Consider the following 15,786-nt stretch of genomic DNA (forward strand, 5'->3'; position numbering starts at 1 on the left):
CACATGTATACCTACATTCAAACCCCAACACTACACACAAACACATTCATATATTCAAATGGCAATAGTACATATAAATACAGCCCTAGCATTCACACACACACACACACAAAAGCTCACAAATGCAACTCTGCAAGGATAGACATATAATAGATTCACAGCTGGCAAAGCATCGCGATAGAGGGGGTCTCAAATATTATTTTTTTTTGTGTGTCAGTGCCCTTTCTACATTAGTTTTGCCACTGAAGAAACTGCATTATTTCTCATAATTTCAACTTCCCTATATGTACCTTTTAACGGAAACTGAATGTGACATTCAATATATTATTGACTTTTAAAAAAGCAATACTCACTAACATAATAAATAGATTTGAAATGTATTTCAATAGACACATTTTAGGGGAGTACATTAATGACTGCAACCAATTCTCCTAATTACATTTATCACAATCTCCTTTCATGAAACTGGTGTGATCTTAAATTACTATACATCAGTTTTACTCTGATCAGGGAACTATTAAAAAAGCAATACTCACTAACATAATAAATAGATTTGAAATGTATTTCAATAGACACATTTTAGGGGAGTACATTAATGACTGCAACCAATTCTCCTAATTACATTTATCACAATCTCCTTTCATGAAACTTGTGTGATCTTAAATTACTATACATCAGTTTTACTCTGATCAGGGAACTATTATCTTGAGGTTTTCTTTCCTGGAAAAGCTATGTATTACAGTACTATGTGTATATTTGAATGTGCCTCATTGAAGCTTACAGGCAATATATTGTAATTAAGTAGAAAGCAGAAGAATGCAATTAAAACAAGTAAAGTAAATGTAAAAAAGTAAAATAACAGCACAGTAATGTACTATTAAAAAGAGATATTTATCCTAGAAGAAAATAGATTGCTAACTTGCTAAAATATAAGATGTGAGCCAAGGATTGCAGCAATAATAAAAGCATGCATAATCAGCAAAATTGTACATTAATGTGGTTAAGAGTTATGGTGTTCAAAATTGATAAAGAGATAGAGGAAACAGGGAGTTAGACTTGCCAACTCCCTGGTCTCTATAGAGGTTACAAGAGGTATAAGGGGCTTAACCCCAAAAACATACACAGAGAAAAAAGAAGAAAATGAGATGGAAAGCCACTTAATCAACAAGTGGGATCCATATTCATTCACAAAAATATACCTCTAGAATATAAATGTACCATAACAAGGGGGAAGGTAAAAACCTTTATTGGAAAGAAAATAATAAATTAATTATTTTAAAACTGGTAAAAAATGTTACCAGGGGTGAGTACAACTAAATAGTATGTACGTAAGTGAGATAAATGCTCAAAACAAGAGAATTGGTTAAATATTCCTAAGTTACTCAAAATGTGTGCTATAGGTAAATCTCCATGGGGGTACAGAAAGTACGTTGTATAGAATAGGCTTGCCACAGTGTTGGCATGTTAGTCAAAAGAGGAATATTAGTAGGGATCAGTAGTGCCTAATAGTGGTTATAGTGCCACTGGGAGTGACAGCTTACAGTTACTAGTACAGGCTGGAGCGTATGGAGTGGAATGTATACAAAAGGAAGAGAGAGTAGATTTGTCTCTTATATAGTGTAAAGGTAACATCCACTTACATACAGATACTAGGGTGGTGTGAAAATTGTTGCACAGATAATACACTCTCCAATAATAATAAGGCGCCCTCCAGGGCATATAGTTCATATGAGTAGAGAGAGATAAGAGTGCACCTGCTCAAAGCATCCTGTTAGGGATCCCCCAGGTATCACCAAAGTAACCCTAGAATACCCTGAACTGGCTGTTTACCTCCCACAAAGGGAAAAGTCTCAACTGTCTGCTGCTTCAAGGCAGCCTGAAAGGCTATCCCTACCACATATTCCCCTGTTAACCCCTGGAGTACCTAGGTCATATCCATAGAAGGAAACAAAGTACACCTAGGAACGTAAAGGTAAAAAAATCAAAAGGAGATACAGCCTCAAAATAAGTGCATCTGCAAAGAAATATTATGCTCAAAATAAGTGCATCGGCAAAGAGATATTGTGCTCGATGCGCCTTTCGGCGTCTATGTACGCCTTTGTCAAGAGCTGAGCGGTGACTGAGCTGGAGGCTGATTATAAAGGGAGGTGCATCCCTCCCTTGAAGCCTGGTCCACCAATCAGCGTCCAGAAGACGCCCCTATCATGTGCGTCACAGTAAGACCTCCCCCTATATTCATTTATCCAATGAGAGGCAAAAGGGGGCGTGGTAACGTCACGATCGGAAACATTGACACGAAAGAGTAACAGGACTGTATGAATTGCAAACCCAAATCGGTATAATTAATAAGGTGGCCATACATCGGCATGAGAAAGACCACATTAAAATAAGTGGAGAGTATTATCGATCTTCAGGCTTAGGGAAAAGTTAAGCCGAGTCATAGTGTCACTCACAGTGTACACCTGAAAAGCATGTATCAAACTGTTACATCATTTGGGTACATTTATACAGATATTCCATTAATGTACATTGCAGGGTAGGGGGTAAAAGAGATTTGTCATACACCAAGGGCTTAGCTGGACAACAAAGGTTTATAAAGAGGGAAATAAATAATCTATAGTGTCCTCGATAGCTCATATGATCATGTGAGTCTGCAAAGAGTATGTCATCTGGAAATGGTTGAAAATAATACTTGTTTTCCCAGGGAAAAAATATGTTTTGTTCCCCTTTTTAATAATAGGCAAAATACAAAATACTAATTCAATTCAAGTGTTTTTAATGGAAAAATAAATGTATTCAACAAAAAAGGGACAGCAGGGGGGCGGAGCCGAGCTAGCGAAGCGACAAGACGCACTCAACATGAGCTCCTGCAGCAAAGACTCAATTATGCCGGTAAAACGGGGTAAAGTGACACGACTCACCCTCAACACAGCCCACTGGACTAACGAAGCTCCTATGGACCCGGAGACACCTTACTCGGAACCCGATCTGTCCGGGAACCGCAATAACCGGTTTGGGCCTACTGAGAGAGGCGAGGGAGGGGGAAGGACGGCCGCCTTCCCGCCCGACACTGAAACCCTTACACGAGCAGGTACTGCTTCCCCCCCCCCTGTGGACCGGTGGGGGATATCCCGGTCCCCGCCAAAAGAGGCACCCCACCCTCACTATAACGCGACAGTCCTGGTGCTCCCCTTAAGCAGTATGGGAGCGGGGGCCTCCAACATGGCGGAAAAGCCTGATCCAACCAAAAGTGACACGCGACAGCACCATCATGCACCATCAGGCCCCAGTGGCCATGCTAAAGACCCCATTGCAGATATCTTTGACCGTTTTTGGGCCAAGCTGGCACTGCATTTACAACCGGCGAAGACCCACCGTAATTCAATCACCCGGGACCGGGTGCAAGGCGCTGGGAAATCCGGGACTCCACCTCAGGGCACAACGAAGTCCCTCGCCGCTAGCTCACACATTAAAAGCCCTCCCAGGCTGAGAGCAGTAGGGGACATACCCCGTGGGTGCCGGCCACGTCAGCGGAGAGCGGCTACACGACGACTAGCACCGACCAGCAGGACTCCCCGCATTATCCCGGAAGGGACGACCCTGGCCCATACTGGCTCCCAGGCTCGTGGCAAGATGGCACCGGCTCTGATACAGTCCTGGGGCAAAGGGGGAATCCCGTCTGAACAACGCTATGTAACCTCCCTAACGAACAGGGGTAAAAGTGAGAGACGCCAGCCTGGACTAACATCGTCCCTCAGCAGACGCCGAATGCTGGACAGTGAGGTATTGACCCTGCAGCATGACAGAAACTGGAGGGTTACCTCGCGTGGCCTGAACACAGTGAACAAACGGCAACATGACCGCACACCTCCCTACCAACTCCTGCTCACTCACCGGTCCCAAACGGAGATTCAGGGACACCCACAACAGAGCACTGTACAACCCCAACGAGGCATCGGGTGAGCCATCAGAGACACATGGTGAAAAGGGGTCCAGGACGGGGAGACCGAACACGACTCACTGTGCCACATCGCGACCTCTGGATATGGACCCTCCTCCACCCGACCTATCCACAAGGAGACCTCTACCTGGGGGACCCCAGGGGACCTCGCTATGACATTTTGCTTCCACACATGCCACCTCAAACGTATTTTCTCGTGACACCACTAATCCTAGGGCCGACATACAATTAACCTATTCAGGCACATATAGCTACACCACGTATACACATTGTTAGTTTTTGAATCAGCAGGACAATTATATGTACAGCGATGTTACCTTATGTTCAGCTAGCATGTTAATCCCACAGGTCACAGGATTAGTCAGTTTACTATACTATTAAACACTGAGGCAGATTTTCATGTAACCATGTCAAGCCATACTGTGTACGTCTTTTACTCCATCATATTTACTCACACGGTAACAGGCTAGGCAGCATGTACCCAGCAACTTTTATATATTCTACTGGTTTGACACATCTTGAGATAACCTGACTAAATTCTCATAAGTTTGTTTCACTACTGTTCACTCTTCCTAAATATAAACAAAAAAGTGCACTGTTTAACCATGCCATACACCTGTGCTTTTACGAATATGGAAACCCTGGCATAAGCTGTTGTGGCATTGCTGGTGTAAATGTATATTGTCTTAATTGTGCACGACAAAATAAAGAATTTAAAAAAAAAAAAAAAAAAAAAAAAAAAAAAAAAAAAAGGGACAGCAGGGTCACCATGTCGCATAAAAGATGCAATGCCCCGTAATGTGTTCATAACTAAATCACTTATTAAAGATAAATTTGACAGAAAAAATATAAAATCATGCTTCTAGGCATAGAACTAGGACCCAAATTTTGGTTAATGTTGTTAGATATTAGTATGGGTATATGAGGAAGTTTAATGATTTAAGTAAAAATCTAAAATCAAACGGAAAAAACAGCAAAACTGGGAGAGATCTGATTTAAATAAAAGGAGAGAAAGAGAAACCCTCATTAAGGCCTCTTGGATTAAGGGTATTTAATTTATAGATCCACCTGCATTCCTTGTGGCGCAGGATTTTATCAAAGTCTCCCCGTCTTAGTTCACGTTTGACCAATTCGAGGCCGCAAAAGCGTATGTCCTTGGATGAACCCCCATGGTGTTCCCTGAGATGTCTAGAGATAGGGGTCTCCAGACGGTTTTTAGTGCATCTCACGTGTTCTTTAATGCGTTCCTTAAAGGGCCGGAACGTCTTACTAACGTACATCAGTTTACAACTGCAAGTGAGGAGGTAAACCACCCCTGCAGAGTTGCAGTTAAAAAAGTGGATTATCTGGAAAGATTGTTTGCCCTCACTATTGCTTACTCTCTTGGAGTCCCTCAAAATAAACTTACAAGCTACGCATCTTCCACATTTATATGTACCAACTGGAATCTGACGCCCCAGCCATGTGGTCTGACGATTTTGTTTGACCGAAAAATGGCTGGGGGCCAGGATATCATGGAGGTTTTTTCCCCTCCTGGCCGTGATCGTAACTTGTGGACCTAGTACTTCTTTTAAATGCGTATCCTTAAGAAGGATTGGCCAAAATCGTTGAAGGGACCCTTTTACTTCATTCCAGCCAGTATTGAATGTTCCTATCAACCTGATGGTTTTATTCGTAATGGGTTTGGGATTGTGCGTTACTGACAGGTCTACCCTATTGGTCAAAAGTGCCCTTTTGTATGCCCTTTTCAAGCACTTGTTCGGGTAGCCCTTCTCTTTAAATTGTTGTCTCAAAGATTTGGCTTTAATTTGAAAGTCCTCTTAATCTGAGCAATTACGTCGTAGTCCAAGATATTGGCTGGTTGGAATACCCTGTTTAAGGGCTCTTGGGTGATGACTATCCCATTTAACCCCTTAAGGACCAAACTTCTGGAATAAAAGGGAATCATGACATGTCACACATGTCATGTGTCCTTAAGGGGTTAAGAAGGGAATTTGATGCGGACGGTTTCCTAAATAGAGTTGTTTTAAGGGAGCCATATTTACAAATTGAGATGGTGAGGTCCAAAAAGTTTAGGGAGTGGCCACCAAATTCAGAGGTGAATCTAAGGTTGTCCTCATTTGTGTTGAGGAGGGTAACAAATTGATTGAATTCATCAATGTCCCCCTGCCATACAATCAGGATATCATCGATGTACCTGTACCAAGATGTAATTTTTGACATAAAAGGTGACAGTGTACTGAGGGTCCTGATTTGTTCTTCCCACCAACCAAGGTGGAGGTTGGCATAGGATGGGGCACAAGCTGTGCCCATCGCCGTACCTCTCACCTGGTGGTAGAATTTCTTGTGAAATAAGAAGAAATTGTGTGACAGAATGAACTCCAGCAGTTTGATGGTGAAGTTAGTATGTGCCTGGTATTTCATGCCCCTTTAGGCTAGAAAGTGTTTGGTGTGTTCGAGTCCTCTTTGGTGTGGAATAGAGGAATACAGAGCCTCAACATCAAGGCTGCATAGATTGGAGGTAGATGAGATATGGAGATTAGAGAGGAGATGTTTTGTGTCTCTAATATACGAGGGTAACCGTTCCACAAATGGTTATGGTGTTCAGTTGCTCTTAAGAAGAAAAGATTATGGTGTGCATTTCTGAAATGTAAAACTTACAAAGTTACTTAATAAACCAGGAATTGCTGGGAATTGCAATTTTTAGGTCAAAATAGCAGAGTTTGCAGTGTGGCGACTTTTTCTTTTGCACATGTGTAATGGTCATATTGAGTATATTTTACATGTTGTGTAAGAGGTACTAAAGATAATGATAGAACACTTACATAACAATACTCTGCAGGGTAGTGCTGACTTTAATTCAACCCATAGAATACATTTTCCAAAGGTTTGTCTTTAAATACCAAAATACATCAGAAAATCGATTAGATATTAAATGTGTGTATCTGCCCGGCACCTAAATTTAAAAAAATATTCCCAATATATGGGGAAACACAACACAAATTGTTGATGATAAACTTCTAGCAATATCAGTAAATATTATAGACATTTAAGAATTATAGCTTCCAGTCAATATATTTGAAATTGCCTATTACATCTTCCTCCAAACAAGTGATGATTGACATTGCATTAGATTTGGCCTTCTGTTCAAATTCAAATAAAACATGTCTATCAGACAAAATATGGCGACTAAGAATCCTGTTTGAACTGTATTTAACAAGAACTTTTTTTTTTACCAATACCCCTTTATACTTTATTATACACTATCTTCATCAACATGTATATTGACCAAATTATTATTGGATTAAAGTAACACTATAGGCACTCAGACCACTTAATGTCATGACCCTCTCATTTTAATCCTGCAAGTGAAAACATTGCCGTTCTGCAGGAACAGCAATATTTTTATTGCAGGGTTTAAATGCCTCTAGTGCTGTCAAGCTTCTGCATAAATAACCACATAAAAATTACAGTGTATGCACACTAGCCACTCAATGCTTTACTCATCATGATTTATGATCTCAGCCAAAAACGCAGAGTCAGACATGGAGGGAACAGCACGGCATGAGAGAACAGGTAATTTAACTTTGTTTTCAAACATGTGGGAGGGGGGGAGCGGTCACTAAACTAATGACAAGGACACTATAGTGTTAGAAATAAGTATTTGTATTCTTAACACTATAATGTTCCTTTAACCCCTTAAGGACACATGACATGTGTGACATGTCATGATTCCCTTTTATTCCAGAAGTTTGGTCCTTAAGGGGTTAAGGGCACTAGGCAGCATAAAGAACACACCATTGCCTAATACTGGGATATTAGATGCAAAACTGCTTTTTTGTACTCTACCTGTGCAAAGTATAACTTTAACTTCTTCCCATTAAAATCAGATTCATGGAGCTCAATTCTCGCTCTTGCTGCTGCCTCTGGATTGCTGAAGTTAATTCTCACTCGTCTGAAGCTTTTAAACATTTGGAAGGAAACCTGTTCATCATAAATTGTGAATAAAGCCTTGAATCTTTCCTGCAGTAAAAATAGATAAAACACCATGTATGAGCGCGCAATGTCTCCTGAAAAAATAAGTAGCTCTTTCGTTAAATGGTTACCATTTTAATAAATTACAACTGACTGTGTAACACTAGAAACTGAAGTGAAGATCGCACAGACAAATACAAACCAGCATTATAGTTACCCACATTTTAACAGTTTTATTTCTTCAAAGTGTAATGGAGAAATATAAATGGGCCTTCATAAATTTCCAGTTACAAAAAGAAAATGCCCAGCTGTAGTATTTATTCAATGAATGTTGTTGCAATATTCTGTTACATACAGATAATGTGTGAAAAATGGTTGCTCAAGAAGCCTTCATGCTTTTCTTCCATAGTATTACAAAGATAACTGGCACTTTTGTTATTATAAATGTATGTGCACAAAAGGGTAGAGGTTTACAACATATGCACAGAGGCAGAGAGAGACATTTGCCTTCCTATAAGGGACACAATTGACCTATTGCTGTTTTGTTTTACGTACGAGCTTATGTAATACACTCTTCATGTGCTTATCACTCAGTCTGTGAATTTTTACCTATATATATCCGGTCCTATTCAGCTTTGTGAATGTGCAGTACAAGTTACTTTTATACCACTGATACAAAATGTGAGCCCCAACCTGTGCCACTATGTCACTGCATATTCAATCTCTAGATTTGCATCTGGGACGACATGAGTCACCCTACGCACCCTGTGAATAGTGATAGAAGTTAACACTGTGAATCTGGACTACACAAATGTGTCAAACGTCTATGCTAAGGACTCTTCTATGAGACAACAAAACCTGACCACATAGACGTTTCTTATAACTATACATTTTTTTATGAAGTACATTGGATATGGATGTGCATTCACAATCAATTTAGAATGAAGCTGGTGCATTCAGTGATAACCTAAACTGATCACAAGAACCTACTTCTTGGGAGGCGGGGCCTGATCTTTGAATGGAGTTGACGCAAGTCTATCCCGCTCCCGCATTTCGTTTTGAAATTGCCCATTTACCTGCAATTAGAAGGCACAATCTGCCGCATCTCAGTTACCCCACAAAAGGGGAACCCGCAGTGACCAAGGTGGTGCCACTCAAGATGTCTCTTCCCACAGAATTAATTACTTTTAATAAACTTTTTTAGCTGGCTCCTATATTCCAAACAAATTTGTCAAGCCCTGCCTTATGAGCAGGGACAGGGGGGAGGTGACTCCTGCATTTATTAAGCTTTTTAAACTTTTTAGCCTGTAAATCAAATATCTCAGTGGCAATCTCAGGATCTAAGAGACACCCAAACGAATAATATATTGTCTGTTTTTGTTTCATCATCACCAGATCTAATCACACTCCTTTGTTTTAGGATTAGCCACCCTCTCAGTGCTAGACTTGTTTGCTTCACTATAGTAAAACCTTACCTTCTAAAATTGTGCTGTATTTGGGAACCGCCATGTACTGCAATATTACCTGTCCTACAAAACTTTATGATGTGTATTATTATATGTTATGGGACAATCTTGTGAGTGCTGTTGTGGCATATACCAGGACTCTTTGTAATAATAATAATAATAATTAAAAAAAAAAGATTAAAAACAAAACAAAAAACAATTGCTGTACTCATTGGTAATGTTTCCACAATGAAATACACACTGAACAAATGCTCCAGTCACAGTGTACTGTTGGATAAAAAGTTTGAAAAATTGGTATCAAAATATAGATACATCCAGTGTGTTAAAAATATCATTTTGACATGTGAAATACCCTAGTGTGTGTACTTAAATAAAATAACAACAACACAATTTTACAGGATTAATTTGAATGGCTTAGCTGCAGACTATCAACAAACTGAGAAAGACTGAGCAAAATAAGCAGTACAAATTTGTTCCTGCTACTTCACAAACAAGAAGTAAAACCTATGCGTGTGAGGCATTAAGTTTTCATTGAAGTACCATTTGTATGTAGCATATAAAAGGCCTAGAAAGTTATAAGAAACAATGTGTTTGAAAGGCACAAAAAAAAAATAAAAAAAAATAATCAGTACATTTGGCAAGAAACAGCCATAAAATCATCAAAATATCCAAAGTACATTTAAAAATAAATACTTTTGTGGGGGATTTTTGGGCTTTATGTTCACTGATACCAATTAGTTTTTTTTAGCTTTAAGACATCTTGCTTTATTTACCGTGTAACTGGAAAAAAAATATATAAGACCTAGGTATTGTAGGTAAATGCAAAATAAATAATATTAACAAGGTAATATTACTGACTAAATAAAATGATGATGCATTAGCCCACTGAGCTATCATTAGCTGAATAAAGATAATTGTAAGGATAACTTTTATTCCAACATTTCGATAGATTATTCATACTAATTTGATAAATAAACATGCTGCTACAAATAACTAATAGGTATTGCCACTGAGGTAAAAGATTTGTTATTTCATATTTCTAAAACATTCTGCTCTCTAACTATCCTAGCAGTATATAACAGCATTTCACTATAGATTAAATCTTCTTTTAACCATAAATTAATCAGTGATTTATAATGATTAGGCCATCACCTCAGCATCTAAGATCTTTTGACAGTGATCACATACATACCTTCTGGTCCTCCACTTCAAATACAGAATCATGGACACTACACGCAAAGAGTGATGTAGGAAGGTCACTGAGATCCATAAGCTCTTCAAGGTCATCATCATTTTCACCAAAAATCATTTCTTCCTCCTCCTCTTCCTCCTCCTGGTCACTGCTGTAGAGGTCAGAACTTTCGTTCCAAGACTTAATTGTGTCCCTCAACATGATTATTTTCTGGCAGCTCACTCTACTTCCCCAGATCTCAAATAAACCTGCAATAAAACATTAAATTAGTGTCTAACATAGGTTCATAGAATGTCTTTATTTTTGCACCTTAAATTCCTCTTCTTGAGATGCCAGACGGAAAAAATAAATGTGTTAACTATTAAATGTGGTCTCTAACTATCACACTTTGAAGAGTTAAAATTCTACAAAGATTTTGTTACAATGCTGTATATCTCGTTTCTACCAACATAATATTAGGGCAAAAGCTACATTAAGAATAAAACACTGGTCCCATCCCACGGCATGCATGGCAGCTCTAGGAGTATAAATCTTCCTTACTCAAAACTGGTCAGAACACACTTTTCCTCCCTCCTTCTCCTATGTGTCCAGCCTTTTTTTTTCTGTCCACTTCCAGTTGGGCAAGGTTTGCACTGTTATTTTTATGCATTGCATATTGGTTTGATTAGCCTTTGTCCTATGGAGAGTTCACCCACTCCACCCATGAAAGCTCCTGGACATGGCACCTCGTAAAGAGAAACCCCCCTGATAGAATACCATTTAGTAACCAAGCGGCATGCTTCTGTGATCATCCAGGTAAGTAGCTGGATGTGCCAGAGATAGATTTGTGATGATAAAACTCTAGAGTACAGGACCGGACTTGGGATACAAAGTAGCCCTCGAAAAAAAATCTATGCCAGCCCCATAAGTCATTGCGCCATATATTGTCACATGTAATATGTAAGGCTATGTCTTGCCATCCCAGCTGATTGAGCAATATATGAACACACACACACATATAAATATATATATTATAGTTAGGGGTGCACCAAAATTTCGGCTGCCGAAATTTTCGGCCGAAAATGGGCCTATCCCGTTTCGGCCAAAAACGGGTCAAATTTGATGGTGGGAAAGAACACTATGGGACAGTTTAGGGGGCAAAGAACACTATGGGGCGGGGAAAGAACAATATGGGGCAAGAATACTATAGGACAGGGGAGGGAGGGAGAATACTATAGGACAGGGGAGAATACTATAGGACAGGGGAGAATACTATAGGACAGGGGAGAATACTATAGGACAGGGGAGAATACTATAGGACAGGGGAGAATACTATAGGACAGGGGAGAATACTATAGGACAGGGGAGGGAGAATACTATAGGACAGGCGAGGGAGAATACTATAGGGCAGGCGAGGGAGGGAGAATACTATGGGACAGGGGAGAACACTACGGGACAGGAGAGGGGGGAGAAAACTATGGGACAGGAGGGGGGGGGGGGAGAACACCATGGGACAGGAGAAGGGTGGAGAACACTATGGGATGGGGGAAAAAAACACTGGGACAGGGGAGGGGAGAAAAGAACACTATGGACCTGGAGAGGAGGGGGGAAAGAACACTAAAAAAGAGGGAGGGGAGAGGAACACTAGAGGGGGGAGAGAGGAACATTAAGCGGGGGAGGGGAGGGTGGAGGACCACTAAAAGAGAAGGGAAGATTTTCATACTAGATTAATTAAATTCATTAAAAAGTCTAATATTAAAAAAAATATAGGAAAAAAACTTTTTTTAAATCATTTGGGGAAAAAAGTCATTTTCGGTTTTCGGCCAAGGGCATCCTGAATTTTCGGTTTTGGCCCAGAATTTTCATTTCAGTGCACCCCTAATTATAGTATATGTGTATATATACATATACTATATGATATAGTCTTGAGAAAAGTCCAGTTGGACTGAAATGTCGATGTATAATTTGTGCAGAATAAAAGAATCTATACTTTCTACAGACCCCAGAATGCTCGTCTTCATTCCTATATATAAACATATATATATATATATATATATATATATATATAAATAAACATAAATATATATATATATTTTTTTTAATTCTTTATTTTTGTTGTGCTGAAATAGTACACATGCAGGTAAGAGGTGCCCCAAAAGCAGTCCTCCTACTATTCCCACGCGTAACATGCGGGGCACAGAAAAAGCAGGCACATTTTTAATATATAATAACAAGTCAGAAACTTAGTTTGTGTCTATAGCTTGGTTAGGTTAAGCTGGGTCCAAGGAGTGACTGTGCGTTTGGTATTTAGATAGTGTTAGCTTGCGTCACATGAGATGAGGACTAATCTAATCATTGTGATTAAGCTTGCTTAGAGAGTGCATGCTTGGTAAACATCTTGGCATAGTAGAAAGAAAGAGCGCTTCACAGAGAAAAGAAAGAACAGAAAAAACAATAAGGTTATTTGAGTATAGATTGATTGGCTTGCTGACATATGATAAAATAGTGAGGTAACAAGCTTAACTGCATCCAGTATTTAAAGTAATATAATAGATATAGTGAGTAGATAAGGCACATTAGTAGAAACATGCTCAGACATATTCTGCTTATGAAAAGGTAGCTGACGACAACAGTGATAACGGAGTATATCTTCGCTAAAGTTATAGTGAATACCCTGAAATAACATTTGAACTGTTTCATCCTGGCTAGGTCTAACTGTAACCCATGGATGGGTCGTAAATAAACAGGAAAAGAAATAGACATTTACAGTCTGAGCTGGTCTGTCAGAACTGACATATAGCTTAACATTTTAGGAGACCGTAATGAAATGTCGCTCTGGAGCATTAATGATTAAGAAGGGGTACTGGGGAAGTTACTCTGCGTGGATCAGGCCGCCAGGCGGTCTAGTAAGAGTAAGGCCTACATTAAGGGGGGGTGATTACCCAATGCCCACTGATCTGCGTAGCCTGTCCAGAGGTTTAGCAGGGGACTGGGTCTCCACAAAGCAACCCCACCAGACCCAGTCTCCAGCATAGTCCCGCACTTTTGCTTCACTGATCAGTTTGCCTCCCGATGTCTGTACGGAGTATCGGGACCCTGCTGCGTGTTGGTGTCGTCGTCGTTGTGTAGTGGGTATCGTGGGTTGCAGGCTGTGTACAAGAGTGCGTCTCCGTGTGTATGGAGAGCCGGGAGGTCGCTGGTAGGTCTGTCCATGTAGCTCGCTTGTAATGGCTTGTTTGGGCCACGTTTGTGGGTAACCCGGTGGTTGGTTTGGTCGGTGCATAGACCGCGTTTTTTGCCGCTGTTGAACCCCTGGCGTCTCCAGTGGCCCTTTCCGTCTTCGTGGAGCCAGTCGGCCCGCTGGGCGTGGAGCCTTTAGTCGGCTGTGTAGTCGCTGTTTCTGCCCTGGAGGGTTAGCTTTGTGTAGTGGGGCTTGTCGATGTAGCCTGCGCTCCAGCTCTCTCCAGAACCTCTCAAAGTGCTGGTTCAGCCTGGCTTGGATGTCGTATGCAGCCTCAGTGGGGCGTTCTGCCTCTGCAGCGTCGGCCATCTTGGTTGAAGCTTTGCGCTCCCTCGTTACCCCCGAGGCGGTCTGTGTTGCTTCAGCCCGCCTGGGGTAGCCTCCGCTTGGTAGACCGGGATCTCCCCCACCGGTCCAAAGGGGGGGGTGACGGGGCTTGCTCGCGTTGTGCGTTGCAGAGTGCCTCCGGGTTGGGAGAGCGGCCGCCTCCCCCGCCCGTGGTGTGCTAGGCCGCACTGTCTGTCCCGGTGTCTGCGGGTTTCGAGCGGGTCTCACATCGTCCCCCTGCATGCCCTCTGTTGCGAGGTGATGGCGATTAAACAGTACCGCTGTTTGTTTTTTTGGAAGCAGCCTTATGTCGCTTATTGTGCCTGATTTGAGCGGGAGCTCTCGAGATGCACGTCTGGTCGCCATGATGGTTGGGCCCCGCCCCCCCATATTTATTTTTTTAATATAAAATATTGGTCCTTTCAGAGTAAAATAGTTAATTATACAGTAAGCATACTCACATGCAGACAGAGACAATCTCAAAGACACACACAAGCTCATTGATACACAGCCCAATAGACAAACAAACAATCTCACTGATATACATAAGCTCATAAAAACACAAGCTCACAGATGCACACACAGAGGCTCACTGACAGACAAGCTTATTGGTAGTTGCTGTTTAGTATACTTTAGGCCTAGGGAGACCGCTCTGGATTGAAGGTAGTGTAAATTACTTGCTCAGCTTTTTGAGCCCTTCAATGAAACATTTAAAAGTATTCTCTCCCTTTTGCTTAGATTTATGTATTATATAGGAACGATTGTGATGTTCATTCAATTATTTCATGTGAAAAGTAAAAAGAGTATGTTTAAGCACTCCCAATCAAGAGACATAAATTTGAATGCCATTGATTGGATAAACACCACACAACTCCAAATCGGATGGTTAGTGGAAGGTATCAGGGAGAAGCCCCTTGGTAAAGCGCTACACTCCCACCATGAAAACTAAACTACGAGGAAGTAAATACCTGAGGAAGCGGATTATACATGGTGAAACGCGTATGAGGAGTTGAAAGAAGTGTCTATACACTCAGTGATTTCTTTTACTTTAATTCAATTTTTGTTTAATTTTATCTTACTTTGTAAATTCTTGACGCAATAAAGGAAAGGCCTCGGCTTACCAGAATAAAGAGTGGTGTTACCATTAATTAACAAACTGCGAGTTATATTTAGAGTCAGTTCAACAAGCTCTCAATATATCTACCATTTGGAGGTTCTGACATAATGCACGATTTGGCATCTCTTTTATATTGATATATAATCATAGAGTCTGCTGTTAGAACAAGGGGGGAGCTGGAACCTTTAGGACAACAATGTTTTTTTCCACTTTAACCAAGTTATGTGGCTCAAAATATTGTGAGTGGAAAATGTATATTATTTTTGAAACATTATATAAACAGTATAAATTATGTGATTTTTCTTAAGCATACTAAACTTCATATAACAATAATGTGAACTAAAAGATACATTTAGGGTGCACAAATGCTCCACTTTTTTCTTTGTTTTATTCACATTTTAGTGGGATTGTGTATACAGTATTGAGGAGTTTATAATAAGATGTTTAGAGTGTTTTATGAAATTTGTGTTTTCAGTGCTCTATCATCCAGTCTGAGAACGGCCACAAGGATGTTCTTTAAACTTCTGG

The 15,786-nt window shown here is 40.5% G+C and overlaps 1 protein-coding gene across 1 annotated transcript in view; it reads right to left on the reverse strand.

The window, feature by feature from the left end:
- Positions 1–15,786, reverse strand: part of RCAN3 (RCAN family member 3) — a 50,320-nt gene that overhangs the window by 31,110 nt on the left and 3,424 nt on the right. The window contains exons 2-3 of the mRNA XM_063456548.1: positions 10,595–10,842; positions 7,811–7,984 (exon numbers count right to left, since the gene is read on the reverse strand). Of these exons, the coding sequence (XP_063312618.1) occupies positions 7,811–7,984; positions 10,595–10,795 (375 nt within the window). The 5' untranslated portion in view covers positions 10,796–10,842. The remainder of the gene's footprint in view (positions 1–7,810; positions 7,985–10,594; positions 10,843–15,786) is intronic.

Source organism: Pelobates fuscus, chromosome 1, assembly GCF_036172605.1.
Source record: "Pelobates fuscus isolate aPelFus1 chromosome 1, aPelFus1.pri, whole genome shotgun sequence".
Classification (NCBI taxonomy): domain Eukaryota; kingdom Metazoa; phylum Chordata; class Amphibia; order Anura; family Pelobatidae; genus Pelobates; species Pelobates fuscus.